Genomic DNA, 27,245 nt, shown 5'->3' on the forward strand with positions numbered 1-27,245 from the left:
TCCCTCCTTCACAGATCGAGCAGCCTCCCGCCACCCGTGCACCTCTCCCTCCGCCCTCGGCTGCGCTCGGCTCCCGCAGGCGCTCGGCCCTGCGCCCTCGGTCCCCTCCCCGTCCGCCCGACAGGTAAGGCTCGGCTCGGCTCGGCCCGCCCCCGGCCCCGCCCATCGCTCACCTGGTGGAGCGTCCTGACCGCGGTCCGCAACCTGCTCGAAGGGAGGATGCTCTGCTTTCCTCTTTGCCCTCCGACCGGCGCGTCTGTCTGTCTGTCCGTCTAACTCTTGTCTCCACTTCGCACCTTGTGTCCCCTTGGCTCCCGGCTCTGTGTCCCTCTGTCTGATCTGCTCCCTGGCACCGGATTGGACACTCACTTTTTCGAGCTTTGTGGCACTCTGCCTCGCGTGCGCCCTTGCTACCCTCTCGGTGTACCCGGTCCTCCACACTAGCCTTCTACCTTTGGGACTCGGTATCTTTTTGTCTCTGACTCTGGGGGATATCTCAGTTCGGGGACTGGTTCGTCACCGTTGGACGAAGTCTCCAGAGGCTCCCTGAGTGGGGGCAAAGCTGACCAGGGCGCCTCTGTCCCTTTCGAAGACGCCCCCTCCCTCCCCGCCTAGGCTGGGTGTGTTCAGACAGACGCTAAGCTAGCATAGCCTGGCCCCACACTTTCCCACCCTGGGCTAGACTAATGTTTGCTTTACTGCCTCAAGGGTACCTGGCTCCCTTCTCTGGGATGGCTTGGTCCTTTCCCACCACGAGGCTTTCTCCATCAGACCCACGGGCTCAGTTGCCTTCTGGAGCCAGAGCGTGTGTGTGTGTGTGTGTGTGTGTGTGTGTGTGTGTGTGTGTGTGTGCTGGGGTTTCCCTAACAAGTTTTGTTTGAACATCTCAGCTGGGCAGTCTCTTGGCCTACACTCTTTCAGGCAGTGACCCTTGCTGCTGCTGGTTGTCCCTCTAGTCCATCACCTCAGTCTGGTAACAGACAAGATGTTCTCAACTGGTTTGTTGCTGTCACTCTGGGCTTGGGGTTCTGGAAGTAAGCAGTCCTACACAAAGGAGTGTAGGTATGATCCTTATTGTCTTCGTCATAAAACAGGGACAATAGGATCTACCTGTAGGAATGAGAGAACCCTCCTAGTTACCTGCGCGGTGCTGGCGGTGACAGGAGAGGGACTCTGTAGTCCCTGGGTGGGGCGGGGGTGGAGGCCCACAGCCTGTCACAAAGTCCAGGCCTAGAGACTTTGCCACTGTCCAGAACCCTATTCTCTGCACTTCCCTGTTACATCATCACATTCACACACATCCCCTGCCTGTGCACACAACCAGCCACGCTGACAGTGACCTCTTCCCCTGCGAGCAAGGTGTTGTGACTCTATAGGTGCTACCACTACCGGAAGTGCATTGGAGGTGTCTGAGGCACTTGTCCCCAGCTGTGGACCTCTGTCTGGTCCCCAAGCCTACTTGGTCCATGGTGCTAGCTCTGAGCCATTTCCCTTCTTCTGGCAGATTGACTTGCCAAGCCCTAAACCTGCTTTTTAATCCCTCATCCCTCCCCCATCCATCATCCGTGGTATGAGGCTGGCCCAGGAGTCCAACAGTGATGTGGCACACAGGACAACGAGGGCAGCTTCTGGAGATGCAGCCTTTGCTCAGTAGGCCAGGGGCGGGGTGGGGGGGGGGTGGGGGGGGAGAGGCTGTTGTTTTTGTTTGAGCTGCAGCCTGTGTTTTCTTGCCATGAGGCAACAATGAAAATGGAAGCCTTCCCCTCCCCTGCCCCATTCAGGCCCCTGCTCCTGCCTGGCACACAAATGCAGCTTTAACCATTCTGGTCTCCCCACCATCTCTGTTCCTGCATCCTCTGGTCGCAGCCTTATGCAGGAAGCCAGCTCAGCAGTTTCTATAATCCTGGGACGCTTACTCAGACCCTTCTTGCCTCGCTAAATGAAGATGAAGACTCCTCTTCTGTCTTCTTGGCTCTGAGTGTAGCCACTAAATTAACCACAGAAAGCTCTGCTGGCCCAGTCTCCTCCTCTGCCTTTTACTACACCCCCCACTGTCTCTTCTTAGGATTCAGTAGCAGTGGAAAGCATAAGTGTCTCTGTCCCCTGACTTTGAGCTTTAGCTACGGGCCATCCCTTCATCTATGTTGTCTGTCAGCCCTGCGTTCCGACTGAGCCTGCCTATCTATTCAGGCTAAGATCAAGTGGCCCCTTCCCGCTCTTCTCGGCCTCTGTGTCTCTCATGATCCCAGGCTTGGTGTGAGTCTCGTTTCCCTACATGGGAGCTGGGTCTCCTTTCAGTGTGGTCCCAGAGCCTGGCACCCGCTAAGTGTGATGCACACATTCACCCGTCCCTGGTCAAGAGGATAGGGATTAATGGGAGACTGCAGGCCGTAGCTTCTCCCTGTGTTCTGCTGGGGTTGTGCTGGCCAGACTGGAGGCAGAGCTGACTCCAGGGCAAGAACTTTGTTTGGAGACAGAGCAAGTGGCCGGGAAGTCCCTGCGTTTCTGGAGCTGGGCTGGGCTCTGGAAAATAAGCCTGTCCTCCTTTCGTGCCTGATAATCACAGGAGAGAGATTCACCATGCACCCTGCCTTTGCATCCAGCTGGCCACTAGCTACTATGCCAGCTGGAGCAACATAACAGAGATAGGAGGGGTTATACACCCAGACCTCCTTGACCTTTGAAAAGAACTATTGGCTTCCTCCAGTAGTAGCCATGGGCATGGATGGTCCCTGGCAACCGTTCACGTTAGTATCCTTGTTCTAGCCCATTTGTCTTGTCTGGCTTCCTCCTTTGCTGGTCCCATCCCAGACCTTCCTCTATAGCTGTGGCCTAGGGACAGATCTACTTTCCTGCAAGGTCACCGGAGGGTAGCCAAGTACTTGCTGCTAGGGGACAAGTTTCCTGGGTCCACCTTTGACAACCCTTGTCATATCTTGGCCTGGCATTCGCCATCTGGTACCCTCCCTTGCTAGGGTGAGGGTAGGAGGATCTTGATGAGGATGGAGTGGGTGAGGAGGGTGTTTTAGATGCTATCTCTGTGCTGGGTGCTGATTCCTAATAATCACAGCAGCTGTATTGGAACTGCTTAAGAATGGTAGCGTCAGGGGGCTATCGGATGGCTCAGCGGTTAGGAGTACTTGTTCTTGTGTTCTTGTGGAGGACCCATGTTTGATTCTCAGCACCCACATGGCCACTTACATTTGTCAGCGCCAGTTCCAGAGGATTTGATGCCCTCCTCTGACTTCAGTGGGCACCAGGCATACATGTGGTGCACAAACATACATGTAAGCAGAACACTAATAAACATTGGGCGGTGGTGGTGTATAACATTATTCCTAGCAGATATAACATTATTCCTAGCCTGGTCTACACAGAAAGTTCCAGGATGGCCAAAGCTACACATAGAAACCCTGTCTTGAAAAACCAAAAACCAACTAAGCAAAAACAAAACGAAACAAAACAAAACAACCTCCGCTTACACACACACACACACACACACACACACACACACACACACAGAGGTGTGTGTGTAAGCAAGATGTATGTGTGTTATGTGTACAGGGTATGTGTGTGTGTGTGCTATGTGTTCAAAGTGTTGTGTATTAGGTGTGTGGGGTGTATGTGTTATGTGTGCAAGGTGTTGTGTGTTGTGTGTGCAGGGTGTGTGTGTGGTGTGTGTAGGGTGTTGTGTGTTATGTGTGCATGGTGTGTTTATGAACAGGGGTGGTATGTACAGGATGTGTGTGTGTAGGGTGTGTGTTGTATGTGTAGGGTGTTGTGAGAGCAGGGTGTGTGTGTGTTATATGTGCAGGGTGTGTGTGTGGGGGTAACTCAGGGCTAGTTATGAACACAATAAACACAGGCAGAACCACCTACAAGGAAGCCAAAATTCATTTACCAAGACAATGGCCCCTTTAGGCTAACCTGGAACTGTCAGAACCATCCGGATTCCCCCACTGATCACCCTAGGAGAGCAGAAGGCTTGCACGAACTTAGGAACCTCCCATACCCAGACTACCCTGACTGGCTCCCTGTGTTTCCCCTCCCCTCAGTGGAAGCAACAATATTACTGTTTCTGTAAACCCTGCCTCCTTTGAGTCTTACAATTCCCAGCGTGTTACAAGAGGAAAAATAGAGGTTTAGAGTAGTTAACAGATTTGCCCAGACTTCTTTCACTGTGCTCAGTGAAGCTTGCCCAGAGCTCGTTTTGGTTTGGGATGTGCAAGTGTATGGTGTGTTTAACTTATTTTTTTTCTTTGTTGGAGGCAAGATTCCTATCCTAGGCTGACTGTCCTCAAGCTTGCTGTTTAGTTGCAAGCAGGAACTTAGAGATGCCATTCTGGGGGTACTCCCTCTCCTGTGAAAGGAGATGGAAGGGGGAAGCAGGGTCAGGCAATTCAACCCCGAGTTAACTCATCCTTGGTGTCTTTGTTAAAGTACAAAGAGATGCCCCATCAGAAACGGTTCCCACAAGAAACGTTTTCTTTTCTTTTTTTTTTTTTTTTTCCGAGACAGGGTTTCTCTGTGTAGTCCTGGCTGTCCTGGAACTCACTCTGTAGACCAGGCTGGCCTCAAACTCAGAAATCTGCCTGTCTCTGCCTCCCAAGTGCTGGGATTAAAGGCACGCGCCACCACGCCCGGCAAGAAACGTTTTCTGACTGGGCATGGTAGCACCCGCCTTTAATTCCAGCCCTGGGAAGGCAGAGGTCAGCAAATCTCTGAGTTCAAGGATAGCCCAGTCTATGTAGCAAGTTCCAGACTGGTTAGAGCTACATAGTAATACTTTGTCTCAAAACAAGCAAACAAACAAAAACCAAGCAACATCATCTGCCTGACAAAGATGGATCTGGAAACAGTATGGCTGTCAGAGAGCTCATGTGTTTGAGTAGAGAATCCTTCAGCAGAAACAGGGCAGGCTGAGGAGCAGGTAGTTGAACAAGAAACATAGCAGGACTGGGCGCCAGGAGGAGTAACTGCACAGAGGTCCATCTTGTCTGTGACTGTCAATTCTAAGGAGAGAATTCAGTTTTTGGTCCCAGGATCCCCAAAGGAGAAGTTGGCCTGCCATGGACTATGGGCTAGAACCCCTGACCCAGGTCCAGTAAGTCAGAAAAATTATCTCATGGATCCAGGACTGCTGACCCTGGTAGTCCCAGAGGAGACAGCATCTGGGATGGGTTCTGATGGGCGCTTCCGGGGCTGGGTGTAGCTCAACTGGTGAAATACTTGTCTATCATGATGAAGCAATGGGTTTGAATCCCAGTACCACACAAACCAGGTAATTACACCTCTAATCCCAGCACTCAGGAGGTGGAGGCAGGAGAACCAGAAACTCAGAGTCATCCTTAGCAACATGAGTTTGAGCCTAGCCTGGGCTACATGAGACCCAGTCTCTAAAAGAAAAACAGATGGTCATTTCCAGAGCTAGGTCTCCTAAGAGACTCTGTTTGGTCTCTGAGGGGTCCAGAGGTTCTTCCTAGCCACTTTTAACAGGATGCAATTGCCTCAGATTTCTTCCAAGCCCAGGATGACTTTTGTTTCCATGGGGGAGGGGCATTTGAGATGTATCCCAGGGGAACTGCCAGCATCAGGACTCTCCACATCCAGCTATTTTCCTCTGATAACCTGAACTCCATTCTAAACACCCCCTGACAAGAGCAGCAGCCCTAACAAGGCCCCATACTGGTCTCCAGGTGCCATTCCATAGCCAAGTCATAAATGTCTCACTTGTGCCAAAGATCATCAGTCACTGGGGAGAGCAAAGTGGGGCTCCTTGAAGACCTGGAGAGAGGTAAGAGCAGGCATAGGCTGTCAGAAGTAGAGTTCTGGGTCTCCACTTGTAACCTTCACAAGTTATCCCTTGAACACATGCAGGGGTGTCCCCAGTACCTGCTGTCTCTCCCGACCCCCAAGCTCCCAGGGGAGTGAATCTGTTACCTCCCCCTCTAGGGAGCTGGCAGTCAGGACAGACAGATGCACGACACGCTTCACTATAGATCATGAATTCCCAGGCTCCCTTGTAGATAGGACTCTGGGAACCATGATACCTATTCTCCAAAGTTCTTTTTGTACTGATGTCTTGGGGATGAAGGCCAGGCACTAATGGCACACGTTAATCAAGCATTCGACCACTGAGCAAACCCCAGACCCAGTAGGGATAGGGGCACAGGCCATGGTGTGCCTGTATAGTTCAAAAGAAACTCTTATGGGATTGGTTCTCTCCCCTCCGTTTTTTGTTTGTTTGTTTTTGTTAAGACAGAGTCTCACTCTATAACCTAGAATTCTAGCTCCCTCTAGGTCTAGCCTGGAACTCACTATGTAAATCAGGCTGCCCTCCAACTCACTGACAGATCCTTCTGCCTCTGCTTCCTGGGTGCTGACATTATAAAGACACCACCGTTCCTAGCCCCAAAATCTTTGGAGCAACGCAAATCTTTAAAATCTAACCCGTGATCCCAGTAATGTTCAAACAAAAGTGGTATTTTATGAGTAGTATAGTACCTACACACACCAGTAACTCATTCCCAAAAAGATTCACCCTGACTTAGGCACACACAACTTAAAGCCCTGCATGCAAGCTTCAGCCTCACTGAGGGACATCTGTGCAATTATGGAATCTCTCCTTCTGGTGAATTGGTGATGGGGAGGGGTACCCACTGCCTGTTTGGACAGTTATAAAGTCAGACAGTAGATAGCAGGTGTCCCAGGTATGGTTTTGGTTGCTGTAGTGAAACACCACGACCATAGCAGCTTGGGGAAGAAAGGGTTACATGTCCACATCACTGAAGGAAGCCAGGAATCCAGCAGGGCAGGAACCCAGAGGCAGGAGCTGATGCAGAGGCCATGGAGGATGCTATTTACTGGCTTGTTTCACCCTGCTTTTTTATGAGAACTCAGGACTAGCAGCCCAGGGATGACACCACTCGCAATTGGCTGTCCCCCTCCCCCTATCAATCCATAGTTAAGAAAATGTCCTGCAGGCTTGCCTACAATGTTTGATGGAGGCATTTTTCTGAACTGGGGTTCCCTCCTCTCAGGTGACTTTACCCTGTGTCAAGTTGACATAAAATTAACCAGTACACCAGACATGAATTCAGGCTGGTTTTCACGTTGTCCTCCATGCCAGAGTGTCCTGGAGTTTGTGGCAGAGTTCTCTGTGGGTACTGCCATAGCATTCCTCAGAGAACCAGAAGGGGAAAACAAAAACAACAACAACAACAACAAAAAAACCAGGTCATGGTGAGCTTCCCTTGTGTTTAAACTGGGTAAATGTCCTGGGGACAGGACTTAGTAGGTACAATGTTTGCAATACATGAAGCTCTGGGCCTATCCCCAGAATCACAGATAACCAGGTGTGGTGGTGTTCCCCAACAGTCTCAGAACTTTCTTTGGGGGGTGGAGACAGGAGGATCAAAAGTTCAAGATTATCCTTGGCTACTTGTCGACTTAGACACCAACATGAGCTACGTTAAACATGAAGCCCCGTTTCAGCTGGCTGTGGTAGTACATGCCTTTAATCACAGCATTGGAGAGACAAAAGGCAGGTGCATCCATGAGTTCTAGACCAGCCTGGTCTATGGAGAGAGTTCCAGGACAGCCACAAAGAAACCTTGTCTTGGACTCTCTCTCTCTCTCTCTCTCTCTCTCTCTCTCTCTCTCTCTCTCTCTCTCTCTCACACACACACACACACACACACACACACACACACTTAGTAGAGATCATATTTGAGAACATTTATCATCTTTTATTTGTTTTTAAAATAGATTAAAATTTTAAATTAAATGTATACATTTTGTAGTGCTGGGGGCTGTAACCGAGGGCCTTCTCCGTGTGAGGTAGGTAGGCCAGACGTCAACCACTGAGCCATATCCCCAGTACTGTATTCCTGCAATAGACTTTAAAAACCCAGTTGTTTGGGTGTGGTGACACACCCATTTAATTCCAGCACTAGTGAGGTAGAGGCAGGGAAATCTCTGAGTTGGAGGCCAGTGTGGCCTAGGAGTTTCAGGGAAACCAGGCCTACATAATGAGACCCTATCTCTATTACCACCACCTCCCCCAATCCCTGTCCAATAAACAGACTAACCAGCAAACAAAAACACCACCTAATTAGACTCAAATGCTTCTGAGCTGTCAAAGTATTTCCATCAAATACTGTGGCTCAGCTTTATCGAAGGAGGAGGAGGAAGAGGAGGAAGAGGAGGAGGAAGATGAGGAAGAGGAAGGGGAGAAGGAAGGGAAGGAAGGGGGAGGAGGAGGAGGAAGGAGAGGAGGAGGAGGAGGAAGAAGGGGAGGAGGAGGAGGAGGAAGAGGAGGAGGAGGAGGAGGAAGAAGGGGAGGAGGAGGAGGAGGAGGAAGAGGAGGAGGAGGCTGGGGTTAGGGACCTGGTGTTATATTGAGGTCTCTGAGTGAACTTGGATCAAGCTACCCAGTCCTTAGGCCCAGCAGTGCAGCCTTCCCACAAGATGCTTCAGCCAGCATCCACCCCAGCCTGCTGAGCAACCAGTGGGCAGAGCCAGTCAGCAAGGCAGGAATGCAGGCCCGGCAGCTGCTGTGGGAGGCCAGGTGGTCAGACTCCACAGTTGTCCGCCAGGCTGGTATTGCGGGAGCCCCCTCCCTCATCAGTGTTGTGTGCCCCATCCCATGCAGGGCTGTTAGTGGGAGAGGTCTCGGGAATTAAAGCTTGTTTCAGCTGGATGGATGCCTCATTTGCATATGACACTGCCTCCTGCTGCCTCCTGGATGGAGACAGGGCTACTAGAGAACTCTCTCCCCACTGTGCCAGGCCAGACAGAGCCTGAATTCAAGCCCTCTCTTTCCCCCCTTCCTCCTCCCCTCCTTCCTCAGGTTCTTTTTTTTTTTTCTTGCCAACTTCTGGCTCTTACTCCTCAGCCACTGTCCTCACCAGTAGAGATACTGGTCACAGCAAATACAGGCAAGGATGACATCAGACAGATAATCCCTGGCACTGAACACAGCTCTGGGGATAAGCACCATGTCCCCTGTGCACAGGGTGCCAGACAGCCCCGGCTGGAAACCGTGTTCATTGTCAGAGAGCCTCAGTCTCTTCTTACTCTCATTTTTGTTGTTATTGTTTTGAGACAGAGTCTCTCACTCTAGCTCAGGCTGCGCAGAATTCACTATCTAGCCTAGGTTGACCTCACATGAATGGTAATCTTCCTGCCTCAGTTTCCCAAATGCTGGGATGGCAGCTATGAGCCACCTTGCCTGACTAGTATCCTCATTTTTTAAATGTGGAGAGGTCACCAAGTTGAGATTAAACACCACAGAATGGACTACACTCACATCTGGTTTGGTCTTGATGATTCGCTCCCGGGGCCTCACTGGAGGAGACTGGGCCATCCTTGGGGACCATCCTCAGTGTGGGAAGGAGAAGTTCTGAGCCCATCTCAGACTTTGGGAACAAGCTACAGGCAGAGCCCACAGGGCCAGAGGAGGGGAGCACCTGCCTTGCTTTGTGCGCAAATGCTTGGCACTTTGTGACACAACCCTCCAACTGGCTTTCAGAGTGACAGGAATGGATCAGAGCCCATCTTCACTGGGGATCCTTGGCACGGTTTCTGTGGTGGCCCATGTTTCCCAAGTGGCTGTCTGCCAGGCTGGCATCCTGATTGCTGAGCTCTGCCAAGATCTTCTTACAAATCCCTGGAGTTTGGAGAGGGGGCTCTCTGAAGTCTGCCAGCTCCTGTGCACTCACATGCACGTGTGTGCATACACACGCACCAGAGATTTACATCCATCCACAAACCTGGTCACCTGTACTTACACATACAGAATCCTAGATGCACTGCAGGGCGGAGGGTGGCTTGGGCACACCCTCTCTCCTCTCACTGTGCCAGGGAAGTCAGGCGCTTCCCTAAGAGTGGATAATCCCAAACCAATATGGCACATGAGATCTCAAAGCCATAAGGAGCCACCAGCACGGAGGAGAACCATCATCATGGGGGGGGGGAGCATTAGCATGGAGGGGGAGCACTAGAGGGAGCACTAGAATGGAGGGGGAACATCAACATGGGTAGGGGAGCATTACCATGGAGGGGGAGCACTAGAATGGAGGGGGAACATCACCCTGGAGGGGAACATCACACCCAGCATCATTGAGGTGGGGCTGATTGAAGCCCTATAAAGGAAGGAGCATTTGGAATGGATGGGTTTGTCAAAAAAAGGTGACCTGGAGGGGACACATTGTTCCAGGGAATAGAGTGTGTCTGAAATGTCCCCACAGGCTCCGAAGGGGAGAAAACAGGTGCCAAGGGGATGCTGGACCCGTGTTATACAAAGTGTTTGAATGTTAAAGGAAAGAGACAGGTTAAATGGGAAGATAAGAGCGCCATGGGCAGTTTTTAGCAGTTGAAAGTCGTGGTGGGAGGGCCTGGCAGCTGCCCACAGAGACCGGGCAGGATGCTGTTAAGGTTGGAGAAGAGGGCGGGGCCGTGTGGGTGCGTTGGCATTGGTGCATTGAAATCCTGCCTTCTGCCCAGCATGGCTGCGTGTGTGATTAATCTGGAGAAAAGGGAGGGAGGGAACAGGAAACCGGCGCGGAATTGGGGTTCCCACACGCAACGGATGAGCCCGCCACCACACAGAACGCGATAATGATCGATGTCTGCCAGTGGGAGAAGGGGCGTGGCTTGTCTGGAGCTCTTCGTATATGGGTAGGTTTGGGGTGTTTTTAAAGATTTATTTTTTAATTTTTTAAATTTTATTTATGCGTTTGCATGCACATTTCTACACCGTGTATAAGCAGTTGCCCATGGAAGTCAGAAAAAGACACTGTATTCCCTGAAACTGTTCTTATGAGCAGCAGCCATGTGTGTGCTGGGAGCTGAACCTGGGTCCTCTGTAAGAGCAACAAATGCTGCTAACTGCTGAGCTATCTCTCCAGTCCTATGCCTTTAAAAAAAAATGTTGCATTTTTTAGTGTGTGTGTGTGTGTGTGTGTGTGTGTGTGTGTGCCTGCGTGAGAGACAGAGACAGAGACAGACAGGCAGACAGACAGACAGACAGACACATGGGGTGGGTGGGGGCACAGTGTTCAAATACAGGTCAAAGAACAACTTGCAGAAATCAGTTCTTTCCAACATGTGAATCACAGGATTTGAACTCAGGTCTTCAGGCTTGGCAGAAAGCTCCTTTACCTGTTGAACCATCTCATAGGCCCTGTTGTTTAATTTCTCTCTCAAAGAGCAAGCTCTCTCTCTCTCTCTCTCTCTCTCTCTCTCTCTCTCTCTCTCTCTCTCCTTTCTCTGCCTTCCCCCCCCCCCAACCCCAGAAGAGCCCAGAGCCCCAGGATGAAGAGGAATGTGGTTCTTTCTTAGCCTCAGTGGGTCAGCCTAGTGGTGACTCCAAGGCTGGGCATGGCAGTCCCTGCTTTGTGCTTGTTGATGAAGAGACTGACTAGGGTAGGCCTGAGGGCTTCAGAAGCTGAGCCAGCTAGAGAGAGGGATGCTGGGAACCAGGGAATCTTCCAGACCTGACAACTTTTTCTTGCCCTGGGCAATTATAAAGCCACAAATCACAAAGAAATGGTGGCATCAGCACCTTGGGGACCCTAATGGAATCCTGAGCCATAAAAATTCAATCAGCCAGCTGACCTGGTATGAGCCTGGCTGAGGCGGTGAGGCAGGGGAATCCTCAGGGACTGACTGACAGATATCTCCCATCAACCCGCTATGTCCAGGCCCTCTGAAACAGTCCTCCGGACCACTGGGGTCAGCCTCCTCCTTGGACACTGAATCTCCAAGAGGCTCTGCTTTGGCTGAGACACCTACAAGATCAGGTTGGCTTGCTCTACTTCATGTGTATGTGGCAGAGGGGGATGGTCACAGTCATTTCTGCACAGCCATTTGCAAAGCCCTCAGCTCCATGGGACAGTACCCAAACTGGGGATCTCAAAGCTCATGGGAACTGAAAAACCAGTACACGTTGAGTTCCAGGCCAACCTGTGATGAGAGACACGGGTCAAACCTCAGAGGCAAGGGGTATGTTCTGGGCTCTGAGGGACTCAGCTATGTCTCAGAGGGCTTGGCCAAGGGCAGAGGCAGAAAAAGGTCTTCTAGACTAGTCTGGAAGTGAAGGATGATCCTCAGCCTCAGGTGATTTAAATTTTTTATTTTATTTTATTTTATTTTATTTTATTTTATTTTATGTGTATGGGTGTTTTGCCTGCATGCCTGTCTGTGCACCATGTGCATGCAGTACCCATGGAGGCCAGAAGAGGGCGTTAGTATTCCAGAATTGGAGTTATAGATGGTTGTGAGCTGCCATGTGGGTGCTGGGAACAAAGCAACAAGTGCCGTAACCGCTGAGCCATCTTCCTAGACCCTCAAGGACTATCCTTTGTCGGAGAACCAAAGTCTGCATCCTGGTGTGTTCACCTGCTGTCTTGGCCTCCTCCCATCAGAAACCATTTGCATCACTCCGTTTTGACATGTGGCAACGACCCCAGCAGCACATGGTGATTCACACCTATCATCCCAACATGCAGGAGGCTGAGGCAGATGGAGCAACATGAGTTCAAGGCCAGCCCGAGATACATAACATGATCCTGTCTCAAGATAAAAATGATGATATTTATTATTATTATTATTATTATTATCATTATTATTATTATTATTGTTTAGTTTAAAGGGGGAAAGAAAGCAAGCCAGATGGGGTGGCATATCCCTTCAATCCCAGTACTCAGGAGGCAGAGGAAGGTGAGTCTCTGTGAATTTGAGGCTAGCCTGGTCTACATAACAAGTTCCAGGCCAGCAAGGTCCACACAGCAAGACCTTGTCTCAAAGAGGGAACAAAAGCTGGAGAGATGGTTCTGTTAGGTTAAGAGTGCTTGTTGTGCTCTTGCAAAAGACCTGAATTTGGCTCCCAGCACCTGTATCAGACAATTCATAACCCAGCTCCAGGGGATCTGGTGCCCTCTTCTGGCCTCCCCAGGTATTGCACTTATGTGACACAATTTTAAAATGGAGAAAGTAGGTAAAGGAATTTGCTTTGAAGCTGGGGTCCTTGACCCATGGAGAGAACTGAGCCCCTCACATTCTCCTCTGACTCCCACATGCACACACACACACACACACACACACACACACCATACACAACAAATAAATAAATGTAAACTAATAAATATTTTAATCTTCCCCCAAAAGGGAAGACGCTGGGCGTGGTGGTTCATGTCTACAATTCTGACGCCTGAGGGATGGAGGCAGGAGGGTCAGTTCTCTTCCTGTCATACGGAGCTACATGAGACCGTCTCAAAAACAACATAAAACCTCAATTAAAAACAACAATCCAAAAACATTTTAAAAGTTAAAAATCAGAAATGTGTCCAGGGAGCAGAGTCTCCTCCACCCATGAGGGAAAAACAGTTTGGATAATGGAGTGCAGATATGGAGCCTTGGGAAGGGATGTCGGGGGTGGGGGAAGCTGTGTACAGCACTCATGATGCTGGTTTTCTTTTAGGGAGAGCCAATGGCAGCGTGCACCGTCCTCAGGGTCCCCATGCTGTTCCTGATCCTCCTGCTTTTTCCAGAGCTCCACACGGCAGGCACCCTTGCATCTGGATCCTCTGCCCGGAACCTGCCGGAAACCCACTCCCACCTTCCCGGCTCTGCACTGAGGGTGCCTCAGGCAAGCCATCATGGCCGTAGGGGCCTGGGAAAGAGGGACAAGGGCCCAGGCAGGCCTAGCCGGGCCCAGGAGGGAGCTGTGGTCACCGACACCAGACAGGCTTCCCAGATGACACTTGGACAGCCCCCTGCTGGCCTTCTGAAGAACAAGGAGCTGCTTCTGGGGCTGTCATTGCCGAACCCCGAGAAGGAGACCCGGTCTCCCGGTTGGGAGAGGGTGAAGAAACGTGGCAGAGAACACAAGAGGCGCAGGGACCGTCTGCGACTGCACCGAGGTAGCTGGAGACCTGGGGGGAAGGGGAACCGCGCTGGGGGAAGGCTCTAATCCAGTGCTAAGAGGAGGAAGTGGTCATAAAGTCAGTGTTTTAAGGCCCCGAAGAGACCACTGAGAAGTCTCCTTCACCCAGGGCAGAAGGGGATTCCCAGAGGCGTCTTACTAAAGTCAGAGTGGTCCGGCAGGGAGAAGAACGGGGAGAGGCTGAGGGGAGAGACAGAGGGAACTCACAAAGAAATTCTGCCCCTCTAGGCAAGTAATCACCCTCCTCCTAAGTCGGGAAGACCTACCTTGCATCTGACCTAAATCCACCCTACTCACAGCCTCCCTGCACACAGACAGAACGACTGGGAGTCCTCCAAGCACATCCCTTAGTGAGCTCTGGAACAGAAGGGGGCAGAGAGCTCGGGCTCTGAGGCCAGATCTGCTGAGATCGGAGTCTGACTCCAACACTAGCTAGTCTGTGCCTTGGGCGAGTCACCTCCTAAGCCTCCGTGTGTCCTGCTGTGAGGATGCCACCCAACCTTAGTGTAGGAGGGACCTGATGCCCAGGAAGCTTAGGGTCCGCCTTCATCAGAGAAGTTGCTACTAAACCCACTGCTCCCTAGTCAGCATCCTCCAACCCTGAACACCAGTGACACCGTGTGGCGGTCAGCTGTCTGTCACGGTCACCGGCAAATTCGGCACAAAGCAGGAGAGAGAGAGGTTCGTTCGGGATGGAGAGAATTCAGAACGTCCCAGCCTACGGTTGCTTGGGTGTGAGACAAAGCATCACAGAAGCATGGAACTGCTCGGCTCATGGTGCCTGGTGTCCCAGAGAAGGAGGAGAAAGACACACAGACAGAGAGGAGGGATGAGAGAGGGAGGAAGGGAGAGACAGCGCAGGAACACCTGGGTCCCCATATCCCCTTCAAAGGCACCCAAATGACTCAAGCTGCCTCCACTAGGCCCCTTCTCCCAGAGGCCCTATTGTTTCCAAGGAGAGCTGCTGACTGGAGAATCAAGTTTTTAAAGATTTATTTTTAATTATGTGTGTTTGTGTGTGCGTGCGTGTGTGTGTGTGTGTGTGTGCGCGCGCGCGTGTTTGAGTACAGGTGCCATCAGAGGACCAGAGTCATTAGATCCCCTGGAGCTGACATGGGTGCTGGGAATTGAACTCAGGTCCTCTGCGAGAGAGAGAGAGAGAGAGAGAGAGAGAGAGAGAGAGAGAGAACGCGCAGGGCATCTCTTAACTGCTGCATCATCTCTGCAGCCCCAATACCAAGCCCCAGGTCCTCGAGCAACATCCAAGACATAAACTTGAGTGTCTCGAGAGAGAAGTCACCCTCCCATGTCTGCCTGTGTTCAGCTTCCTTAACACGTTCTATGTTCTCTGCCTCCATCCCCCGTGCTGCTGCAGTCACCCAGGCTGAGCCTTGCTGGGCCCAGTAAACATGAGCAGTCTCCAGCAAACGTGAGCATCTCCATCCAGCTGGCCCCTCCCCAGCCTCACCTGGCCCTGAGCCTGCATGGGCCACCTGGCTACCAAGTTTTTTCATGGGACTGCCTCGAGGGGGCAGAGCCACAGCCACAGATGGGCTGGTGGGGTTTGTGCGGGAAGAAACTGGAGCGGCCACAGCCTGCTTCTCCTGCAGATAGCAACAGGGGTGGGGGTCACCGGCCTCCCTGCCAGGTCAACTGAGACCCCTACATGGCTTCAACACACACCCTCCCATTCTCGGGGTCCCCTGTGCCAGTTTGGAAGATGCTGATGCCCTGAGGGCCGGCATGGGGCCCCTAGTTTCCACGAAGCTCCTTGGCTTCAGGGAAGCAGCAGGGATGTCCTGCAGGAGAGTGACATGGTGGCAGAGGGCAGATGAAGTCCACAGGCCAGGCCAGTTTATCAGCACTTGGGAAGCCTCAGACTGACTGGGGGTTCATTTCTGCAAGGTGGGGTTCTTACATTTCTTACAGCTGTGTCTTGTAAGGATGAGTGTCAATGATCTCCACCCCCGCCCCCAACCCCCACGCACCTCTGTCCTGGTCCCACTGTTCATGACCCTGTGCTGACCCTGCCACTCTCAGTATCCCACACCCAAGTGTCTTTCACGATGGCCCCAGGAGTTAAAAGCATCAGCCTTGCACTCAGGATTGAGGTTCAAATCTACGCTCTGTGTGTCCTTGGTGAAATTGCCTAACCTCTCTGGCTCAGGTTCCTCCCCTGTATGTGAGCAGCAGCTACTTCTCAAGAGTTCCTGAAGTCATTAGCGTGAAGTGGTTCATTGGGAACGCAGCATACCAGGTGCATTCTCAAGAATGCGTGCGTGCGCGCGTGCGTGCATGTGTGTGTAAGCAGTGGCTCTCCTGCCAGATGTCTCAAAGACTTCTCCCTAAGTAGTGTCCCTCAACCTCCATAAACCTCACCTCCTCCAGGAAGCCTTCTAGGGTTTTATGTCCCTGGATACCCTCAGGCACCCTGGATCCAGAGCTAGAATGCAGCTTCTAGGGGTGAATCCTCTGTTCATACACTGTCCCCTCCCCAGTGACTGCCCTGTTTCCAGGTCTCTAGCAGGGTAGACAGCAAGGATGTCGGATAGGTCAAAGGTTCGTGACACCCAGCAGCCCTTGGCTTACAGCAGAAGACAGGATGCCCTGTAGGTAGGCAGTGAGCAGCAGGTGGGTCAGCCTGTGCTTGCCTTGTCTCAGGCCGAGCTGCTATCCGTGGCCCCAGCTCTCTAATGAAGAAGATGGAACCCTCTGAAGACCGGATGCTGGAGGGTACCATGGAGGAGTCTTCCACTAGCCTGGCCCCTACCATGTTCTTCCTAACCACCGCAGACGGTGCCACGCCTACTACAGAAGAGTCCGGGATCCTGCCTGTCACCTCTCTGCGGCCCCAGGTAGGGGTCCCACATGGCCTTGAATCTGAACGTACCTTTGGCTTCACACAAACTGCCTGTCGGGGTTCCCTAGATGAACAGAACTGATAGTGTGAATGCATATAGCTAAGAGGATTTATTGGAGTGGCTTACAGGCTGTGTGGTTCAGCTAGTCCAAAAGCAGCTGTCTCCCGATGGAAAGGCAAGACTCCAGGGCTGGCTATCTCGGGGGGGGGGGGTGTCTTCGGGCAGTGTAGGAATTCTGAAGAAGCAGGTTTCATTCAATACCAGCAAAGGAATGCTTCAGCTGCAGGATAGATGTATCTGCCAGCAAGAGTGAGAACAAGCAGGCAAAAAGCAAAAGCTTCCTTCTTCCATGTTTTTTCATGGAGGCTGCCACAAGAAGGCGTGGCCCACACTTAAGGTGGGTGTTCTTGCTCATCCATCCAATCAAGAAAAATTCTTCACAGGTGTGCCCAGCTGCTTGAGTGTTAGTTGATTCACCTCCTGTTCTACTTAGGTAGACTGAGGCACAGCGGGGTGGTAGTGGAAACCATTAAGTTTTGACTCTACCAGGGTAGTCTGTCTGTAGAGGGGCTGCTAGCACCTAGAGAACATGGTTGGGGCTCAGGCTGGGGACAACCAGGAGGCCAATTTCAACTCAGCATGCTGCTGTCTGTGCACGTAGAGGTGGGACTGTTGTGGAGGTCCTTTAAAGTCTGGAAGAGTTCAGAAAGTAGCCACAGTGATTGGAAGCACAGATCTAGGGCTTGGAGAGATGGATCAGAGGTTAAGAGCACTGACTGCTCTTCCAGAGGTCCTGAGTTCAATTCCCAGCAACCACATGGTGACTCACAACCATCTGTAATGGGATCCGATGCCCTCTTCTGATGTGTCTGAAGACAGTGACAGTGTACTCACATACATAAAATAAATAAATCTTAAAAAAAAAAAAAAAGCAGATCTAGTATGGTGTAGTCAGTCAGGGGGTTGACTTGTGTACTCCCCAACTCTGGAAAAGTAAATGGAAAGCAAACAGGGGAGACAGAGGGAACAGGGCGGTGGGGTTGGGACTCACACAAATCTGATAGCTGGTGACTATAGAAGGGGACAGGCATTCACCAGGTCGTTCTTGCCCGTGACTTAGAAAATTTTGTTATATTTTTGTTTTGTTTTCAAAACAAAATCATTCAACGCCAGATGTGGCATCTCACATCTACAATCCCAACACTTGGGAGACAGAGGACAGAGGCAGTAGCATCAGGTACAGGATTGAGGCCATCTTGGGCTACACCAAGAGCTCTAGGCCAACCTGAGCTACGAAGTGGGACCCTGTCTCAAAACAAACTAAAACATTTTGTTTTCAAAATGAAGTAACACCATTGAAACGAACCATATATATATACATATATATATGTATATGCATATATATGCATATATATGTAAAATCATATGTATATATATATGTAAAATATAGTATATACTGATGACATAGAGTACAATATGTAACTCTGTTGGTAAAATGCTTCTTTAGCATGCATGAAGTCCCAGGTTCGATTCCTAGCACTATATAAAACAGACATGGGGCTACGTGAAAGTTATCCCAGCATTCAGGAGGTGGAGGCTCTGGTAATCTCCAGAATTTTGGTTCGAGCTGTGAATGGAATTGAGGCCTGTGCACGGTCTCTACAGGACCTTCAGAGGAAGGGACAGAGAAGTGAGCAGTGGACCGCTTCTGGCTCCCTCCCTGGTGTGTTTAGAAGTGCCGAGCAGCCAGAACAGCCTCTCTAGCCATTATCTTGACATCTTCAGCACGGACTGCAGAACCTAAGCAGAGAACAAGGTGGCCTTGTCCTCTGTTCTCCAGCCCTGAGACCCCAGGTCCCCACTCCCTTTACTTGGAAGACTCCAGGTCCCCTCTTCTGTCTCATCTTCTGCAGACACAGCCCAGGTCTGATGGGGAGGTGATGCCCACACTGGACATGGCCTTGTTTGACTGGACGGATTATGAAGACTTAAAGCCAGAGGTCTGGCCTTCTGCAAAGAAGAAAGGTATGACCACTTTGCCACCCAATCCCATGCTTAGACCCCTCTCTTCAGCATCTATTGGTGGAAGACATTTGCTGAGTCCAGAATGAACTACAGGTGTCCAAAAGTGGGCTGGAATTCATCGATCTAAGCTGGACCTGACACTCGCTGTGACAAACAGTACCCTTCGCTCACTGTCCACTACTCGGGTCCAATGTCTCTTTAGAGAAGAGAGTGAAGCAAACGGAGGCAGAGGGTCTTGTCCAAGCCACACCATGAGGTGGCCGTCTGGTATCATGACACCCAAGTCTTGTGCCTAATCTGACCACAAATGTTCTTGTCCCCAGAGAAACACTGGAGTCACTTTACCAGTGATGGTAACGAGACATCGCCAGCTGAGGGGGAACCATGTGACCATCACCAGGATTGCTTGCCAGGTACTTTGGTACCCCATCACCCACCCTTGAGGCACCAGGCTGGGAGGAAATACCAGCAAGGTCATTGAGATGGGGCTTGGGAGCAGGCCTGAGAGTCAGGATCCTTTATCTGCAATACTTAGAAGCTACAATACCCACCAGGTTTCGGAGAGTCCTTATCAGCAGCCACCAGTTTCCTGAGAGTCACTACCATACCCTGACTCATGGAATGAATGACATTGGGGTGGGAGGGACTGACTGACTGACTGACTTAGTTTTCAGACAAAGCAAAGCAATTAAGCTCCAGAGAGGTTAAGGGCCCTTTCCAAGACAGATCACACAGCCCGGGCCAACTTGGTTCCTGAGCTTCGTACCCCTATCCCATGCTGCCCGGAGTCAGATGCTCTGCTCCTGACCTTGTCCTCTGAACACCCACCGGGGTTAATTCAGTCCCCTCATCATGGCACCAACTGGCTTTCTGGGGATAGTTTCAATGACTCTGTTGCCTGCTCAACAGCTCGACCTATCGGAGCAAGGGGCCCCACTGTTTGATTAGAGTCACCTCCTCAGAGCACACTGAGGCTTAATTAGAAGCTGTGGAGGGGTAACACCTGTCATCACAGCACTTTCGGGGTCAAGGCAGGAAGATCAAGAGTTCAAGGTCACCTTGGAGTACATACGGGTTCCAGGCCAGACCCTGTCTTGGGTGCTTATCGAGGGCATTGGTGGTTATATTTATTAAAGGTAAGAGAAGAAACAAGTTGACAGAGAATCCTCCAAGGACCTGGTGTCACGCTAGCTCAGCGAGGGCTGTAGAGAAAAGCCTTCCTGTGCTGGGCAGAGTGGTGGCCCTGGTTTCTGTCATGCTGGCTGGCTGTTGTCTGGAGCTGCTGAGGAAGGAAGGGGTGGTTGGGACATGAGCCAAGGTGGCCCCTGAAACTTCACACAGCAGAAGACCAGTGACTGATGTCCCTTCTTGCCACCAAATAAATGCTTTGGGAGACGGGGGCTGGGCAGACCCAAGGGGCCATCTCCATGGTACCACGTCCACAGGATAGTCTGCAAAATCGTAGCCATTCGGCATTGCAGAAGACACACAGTGCAGACAGACTGTCTGCACCCTCAGTGTGAAAAAAAAAAAAAAAAGGCGGGAATCAGGGCCAACAGGACGGAACTTGGAAGCTAGCTTTGTAATGGGCAAAGAGATGTCTCAGCCCTGCCTAGATTTGCCCTGAACCCCACCCCCACCCCTGAGGCTTCAGTTTCCCCATCTGTGCAAGAGGATGTTGTTGGTCCATGATCCCTGAGGCCCCTCGAAGCTCTCAGCAGGCTCTACCTCTGGCACCCCTAGCTATTACAACCCCATCCTTGGGATGTGAACCTCACGCCACCTTTGATCCTCCCATGATCAATCAAGTGGCCCATCTGGGGAGGCTCAAGTCTCTGCCACCTGCCTCTGGGATCGCCATCCATGACATCCAGCAGCAGTTCCGGCCCGAGCCTTGCACACCAGATGGCCTACTAGGGCATGGCCTGCCACGCATATGATGGATCTCCTGTCCAGTGGGACTCTGTAGGGCGGCGGGCGGGGAGGAGCCGCTCAGCTTGGCTGACCGCATGTGCTTGCTATGTTGCCAGGAACTTGCTGTGACCCCCGGGAACATCTCTGCACACCCCACAACCGCGGCCTCAACAACAAATGTTTCGATGACTGCATGTGCATGGAAGGTCAGTCTGGACCCTCCCCCATCAGCTCTGCTCCCAGAACCATGAAGCCTTTGTTGTCCAGCCAGCTCTGCACTGAGTGGGGCGCGGGGTTTCCTGGCAGAGGGTGGATGTGGATGGAGGGGCCAGGGAAGAGGGAGTGGGTTGGAGAAGCCCCTGGGAGCTGAAGGCTCTGGTAGGAACAGCTTTGCTGGGGCCTTCCAATCTGTCAGCTCCGTGCGCTTCCATCCCTGGCACTGGTTCCCAGATTTGTATTTCTCACCTCTTGAAATCCAAGCTGGCGTGATCACTCGTGATCAGGTAGGGGAGAAGGGAGGAGACAAGAACGTATTTCTTTAAATAAGATCCAGCCTGAGAAGGCTGGCGCTTCTCGGTAGAATTCTAGATAGGAGGCTTTCCAGGTGCGATAGTGGGGAGCCGGGAGCTGGGTGGGTTTCTGGGCAGCCACTGGGAGGGCTTCACTGAACTACTGATTGCCCTGAGCACCAGCCTCAAGAGGAAGTGTGTGCCCAGTGCTCACGTGTGCCGGTTGGTGCCTCATCTATACTGAGTTCTTCCTTTCCCGGAAATGTTCTGAGGCAGAGTTGTGCTGAGCTGCTTAGGCAGTTCTCAAAGTCACAATCCTCCTGCCTCAGCTTCTCAAGCAGCTGGATTACAAGTCTACGGCACCATTGCTGGCTCTCTCTTTCTCCTCCCTTCTTCTCTTCCTTCTTTTTTTTTTATCACAGGAAGAAAGAAAGGATTGGGGAGGAGAGAGGGAAGGAGAGGAGAAGAGGGAAAAGGCAGAGGGAAATAAATGAAAAAGAAGAGAAAAAAACTTGGCTATGTTGGTACAACACTTGGAATCTCAGCACTTGAGAGGCTGAGACAGGGACATCCTAAGTTTGAGTCCAGGTTAGGGTGCACAGTGACAACTGGCTTGGAAAAAACAAACCAGGACTGGCAATTGGTCTGGCATGGAAAGGGGTGTGCCCTGCCGTCCCGATGCCCTGTATTCAATGCCTGGAACCTGTATAGAGCTGGAAGGAGAGAGCCAACGACAGGTGGCTTTTGACCTTCACCTGCACACTGCAGTATGTGTGCACCGCCCCTCCCATCACACATGCACATCAATAAACAAAATTAAATGAAAATGAACTAAAAAAGGAAGAACGGGGATAAGGGGAAGGGAGAGGAGGAGAGGAGAGGAGAGGGGAGGGGAGGGGAGGGGAGGGGGGGAGGGGAGGGGAGGGGGGAGGGGAGGGGGAGAGGAGAGGAGACACACGAGCTCGCACACCGAGAGAGAGAGAGATAGAGAGAGAGAGAGAGAGAGAGAGAGAATGCACAATGATGCCATTGACCTGTAATTCCAGCTGTTTGAGAGGCTGAGGCAGGAGGATCATGACTTTGAGGCCTGCCTGCTCTGCAACTCACCATAACTCTGCTTCAGGAAAAAAAAAAAATATTTTTTTGGAGATAAAATCTCTCAGGAGGCAGAGGCAGGTGGATCTCTGTGAGTTCAGGGCCAGCCTCGTCTACATAGTAAGGTCTAGTCTCTAAATAAATGCATAAGTAGCTGAAGGTATAGCTCAGGGATAGGGCTCTTTTAAGGCCTTGAGTCCCATCCCCTACCCATATGAAAGGCAGAGCCAGGGATGGGCTGGAGAGGTGGCTCAGTGGTTAAGAGCACTTGCTGCTGTTACCTAGGTTCAGTTCCCCAGGGTTATATGGCAGCTCACTACCATCCAACACTCCAGTGCCAGGGGATCTAATGTCCCCTCTGACCTTCAGACACCAAGCATGCATATTGGTACACGTACATAGGAACAGACAAAACAATCAGACTCAAAATAAATCTTCTTTGTTTGTTTGTTTGAGACAGGGTCTCATGGTGTAATAGCCCAGGCTGGTCTGGGAGTTGCTTTGTAGAGCAGGCTAGTCTTGAACTCACAGAGACCCTTCTCTCTCTGCTTCCTGAGTGCTGGAATTAAAGGTGTGTGCCATCACTGGCTGACTTCAAGACAAATCTTAAAGAAAATTTTTAAATAGAGATGGATGAAGGAAAAAGGTGGATAATTAAATAATTCTAATTGTATCTTCAGAGAATCTTCAGGCCTACTCTAAATTAGCCATTGCATCATGAGCACCTGGTTCCCGTCACTGAGATTCATTAAAGGCCAGCGTGGCCATCCTGGATGGGGCTGTCTCTGCCACAGGCTTCTCTTGTTACAATATGATCTTTATTTATTTACACAGTATTTATTTCAGCACACAGCTCTGAGAGATAAGCACCTTTTCAAAACCAAGGTGCCAAGATGCACAGGCCAACGGAATTCACCCTGCATTCCAGGTTCTGAGGGCAAACTCCTTTCCCAGCTGCTGTGTGAACCTGAGCCATGCTCCAAGTCTAGTTCACAGCAACTGAAGAGCCTGTGCCTTCTCCATTGCTGAGATCCAGTCCAGTGAAATGAGATAACAAGAAAAAAAAATCCATAGATAAGCTGTCCCTGGAGCCAGGCACGGTGGCACGGGCCTGTGATCTCAGCATCCAGAGGTAGAGATAGGAGACTCGTGGCTTTGAGGTCATCCGCAGGCACCTATGGAGTTTCATCCAGGGCAGCCCGGGCTATAGAGGACCCTGTATCCATTCCAACCAGGCTACACCCACCCCCAAGAAGAAAAAGAGAAAGAAAAGGTCCTTGGAAAGTCGTAAGTTCTGTAAAGGCTGCTTCTTCCTGGAAGGTTGGTAGGTCGTCTCACAGGGTGTTATGTAGAGTCCTTAGGATGATCCGAAAGAGTGAGTGATGGAGGTTGAAAATGGCCGGAGGGAGGGCTCGTTAGAGGCAGAAGGTAAAGGGAGGGACCTTGGGCAGGAACAGCCTGGCCTGTCGTGGCATATAGTGACCCCTGGGGAAGGATGAGAGACGTTTCCAGAAGAACCACACTGTGTTGTTCTTGTTTAGATTTTGTTTGATTAGTGATCGGAAGTGATGCCCACACTTATGCAGAGAGGTCACATGGTCTAGCCGCTGTATTTAAAAGATAGCTCTGTGGCTGTGACCCAGTTTAGCCTGCCCAGCATAGGGCCTGGGTTCTATTGCCAGTGAAGACTGGATGTAGGTACAATCTAAGCACTTGGGAGATAGAGGGCAATTGGGATCTCAACTCCATCCTCAGTTGGCCAGCCTGGGATGCTGGGGAACCTGTGTCCCCCCCCCCAAAAAAAAAAGTTATCTCTGGTTGCAGGACTGGAGACAGCTGAGGACAGGGGACAGGCTGGAAGGTTAGAGAGGGTAGAGGCAGACCAGAGTGAGGAGATGTAAGCTGCTGTTGTGTTCAGAACATGGGCTAGTTCACAGAGGAGCAGACAGGACACAGTGTAAAGCCGAGCCATTGAGTCCTTGGTGTTGGCCTGGTGAGGGGGCTGTGGGAGGCTCTGAGGGGGAAAGCCTCCTCCTGTGGGCCTCAGATGGTAAGCCGCTCACACTACTTTCTAGGGATCCTCAAGGTGTCTGCAGCCAGAGCCTGATTGTGTCCCCTTGTACTGATTGATTGGTTCCACCCAAATCCCTGCTTCTTCCTGGAGACTCAGGTTCCAGGGACAAAGGGGAGAACGGAAGCCTGGACAGCTGTTTAAACATGAAACATGGTCAGAAAGTAAGGGGGTTCACCCGGATGCCACACAGGGAGGACCTGAGGGGGACCAGAGTAGGCCAGGTCAGCAGAGTATGGATGCTCCTAAGGGCTTCTGTAGCCACCTAACATTCCTGCTCCTGCAACTGGCTCTCTAGTGTCACTTTGGCCAAGTACTGGGCTTTGTGGCTAAGGATCTGGCTTAGCTAGCAGAGTGCTTGCTTAGTTGCACAAAGTAGCCTTGGGTCACTCACCCAGCGCCACAGAAAACTAAGCTTGGTGGTGCACACCTGTGGCCCCTGTGCTTTAGAAATGGGGACAAGAGGATCAAGAGGTCAAGGCTATCCCCAGCTACGTAGAAAGTGGGAAGCCAGCCTGGGTTACATGAGACCTTGTCTTAGAACCATAACAAACGCTAGGCTTCTGATCACAAACTTCCCAGCAGCCCCTTCGCCCTCCAGCTGATGACATAAATGGCTCTTAAAGCAGAGGTATCCTCTCACCCTACGGTCACTCCCACCCTGAAATCCAGGGGTTCTTGGGCCACAGAGACATTTTTCTTGTTATCAGGAGGATGGGACGTACTATGATCTTAGATGAAAAAAAAATATGTATTCACATCTCAGAGTGAAGCCCTGATAAGCAGAGCCAGGGTAGGACACCTACCCACTGGGGTCAGCAGGGCCACACAAGTTAATTAGGGTGTTTGGGAGAGTCTTCATGTGTTTGTGAGTATGGAGTGCTTGTGTGATTGAGTGATGTATGTTTGAGGTATTTGTATGTGACATATGTGTGATTATGTGTGTGTTTGTATATGAGTGTAGGTGTGCATGTGCCAGGCCCATGTGTTAAGTCAGAGGACAATCCTAGATGGCAGGGTCCCCTGCCTTCTACCTTGCTGGAGACAGGGTGTCTCGTTTGCTACTGTGCGTGCCTTTTCCCTTTCCTTTTCTCCTTTTCCCTTTTTCCTTTTTCCTTTCCTCTTTCCTTTCCTCTTTCCTGAGACAAGGTTTCTCTGTGCATCCCTAGCTGTCCTGGAACTCACTCTGTAGACCAGGCTCCAGAGTGCTCGGACTGAGGTGTGCACCACCACCTCCTGGCTGTGTGTGCCGTCTTGGCCAGCATTCCCATCTTGCAGTGGAAACTTTGCAGTTCCTGTTGGCTTTACAGGGGTTCTGAACACGGGTCCTAATGTTTGTAGGGCAATCAGTTTACCCACTAGGGCGCAGATCGTGAGGGGTTTCCTTTTTTTTTTTTTTTTAAGATTTATTTATTTATTTTATGTATGTGAGTACACTGTAGCTGTCTTCAGACACACCAGAAGAGGGCATTATATCCCATTACAGATGGTTGTGAGCCACCATGTGGTTGCTAGGAATTGAACTCATGACCTCTTGAAGGGCATCCAGTGCTCTTAACCAGTGAACCATCTCTCCAGCCTGGGTTTTCTTTCTTGACTCCTGGACCTATTGCTTTCCAGGAAGTACTCTACAACTGGCCTGCAGCTTTGGTCTTTCATTTGTTCATTTAGTATTTTGGGTTGTTTTGTTTTGTTTTGTTTTGTTTTTGAGACAGGGTCTCACTGTGTAGTTTTGGCTAGCCTGTACACAAGGCTAGCCTCAGGATCAGAGATCTGCCTGCCTCTGCCTCCCAAATGCTGGGATTAAAGAATGGGCCATCATGCTCAACTTTTTTTTTCTAAATTTATGAGGTTGTGTGTAGTTCAGTGATGAGTGTGCGCTTAATATCCACAAGCCCCACAGTCAACATTTATGTTTTGGTTTTGGTTTGCTTTGAGTCTGCTGTGTAGCCCTGGCGAGTCTCAGACTAGACTGCCTCAGCCTCCTTAGTGTTGGGATACTGTACAGACCTGTGGGACCAGCCCAGTTTCTTAAATCTTTTCAGACTCGGTGTGTGTAGGGGCTGTAGGATGAGAAGCCCGGGAAGGCTGGAGGGGAAGAAAAGGGAGGGGACAGTCACCCTCAGTTCTGACTCCCTTGCCTCTTTCCACTCAGGGCTGCGTTGCTATGCCAAATTCCACCGGAACCGCAGGGTCACTCGGAGGAAGGGGCGCTGCGTGGAACCTGAGACAGCCAACGAGGACCAGGGATCTTTCATCAACATCTAGCGCCCTAGTGACGCCTCCCCACCGGCCCGGGGTCTGAGCCAGGAAGGTTTAGGACAAACAGGACCGTGTTAGTAACTAGCTCAGCTTGGGGGCTGAGTGGGGAACCAATAGCTGAGGCTGCAGGTCAGGCCCAGTACACTCACCGCCAAGCTGGAGGGCTGCTTGGCTGAAAGCAGTGCGCCTGCGCCTGCCCGCAGCCCGCAGCCCGCAGCCCGCCCGCAGCCCGCAGCCCGCAACCAGGGGCAGGACCAGGGCGGGACCCCGGGGGATCCCATCCAGCTTACTGATCCTGTTCGACGCGGTGGCTGTGTGGAGCGCACCCTCTTCTGCTCGACACCAGCATTGCAGCAGGGTTCACTGGAAAGGATTGGAAACAGAGGGGACACCTGACAGGGGTGGATCTGGAATGCTGTGTCCCAGGCAGACGCCAAGCACCACGTGTATTTTACTGAATTCCCACAGAGACCGTGGTAAGGGACCACTGATGTGCACTTGAGGTGCGTGATCCCTCATGCAGGGTCTCACGTCATCCATGATCCTCCAGTTTTGGCAGC

At 51.3% G+C, this 27,245-nt stretch overlaps 1 protein-coding gene across 3 annotated transcripts; it reads left to right on the plus strand.

Annotated features, from left to right (window-relative positions):
* Positions 1–19: 19 nt before the first annotated feature.
* Positions 20–26,715, plus strand: Draxin (dorsal inhibitory axon guidance protein). Of its 3 annotated transcripts, none has more exons than XM_034501772.2 (8): positions 20–124; positions 11,706–11,804; positions 13,484–13,925; positions 16,610–16,803; positions 18,723–18,834; positions 19,158–19,247; positions 20,865–20,954; positions 26,579–26,715. In XM_034501772.2, exons 3-8 carry the CDS (start codon positions 13,493–13,495, stop codon positions 26,689–26,691), a joined length of 1,032 nt encoding a protein of 343 aa, XP_034357663.1. In that variant the 5' UTR covers positions 20–124; positions 11,706–11,804; positions 13,484–13,492; the 3' UTR covers positions 26,692–26,715. The 3 variants fall into 3 exon arrangements, with proteins under 3 accessions (XP_034357663.1, XP_076789873.1, XP_076789874.1); XM_076933759.1 differs by lacking the exon at positions 20–124 and adding an exon at positions 10,529–10,680; XM_076933758.1 differs by lacking the exons at positions 20–124; positions 11,706–11,804 and adding an exon at positions 10,521–10,680.
* Positions 26,716–27,245: the final 530 nt, after the last annotated feature.

This window comes from Arvicanthis niloticus, chromosome 5 (genome assembly GCF_011762505.2).
Source record: "Arvicanthis niloticus isolate mArvNil1 chromosome 5, mArvNil1.pat.X, whole genome shotgun sequence".
NCBI classification, from domain to species: domain Eukaryota; kingdom Metazoa; phylum Chordata; class Mammalia; order Rodentia; family Muridae; genus Arvicanthis; species Arvicanthis niloticus.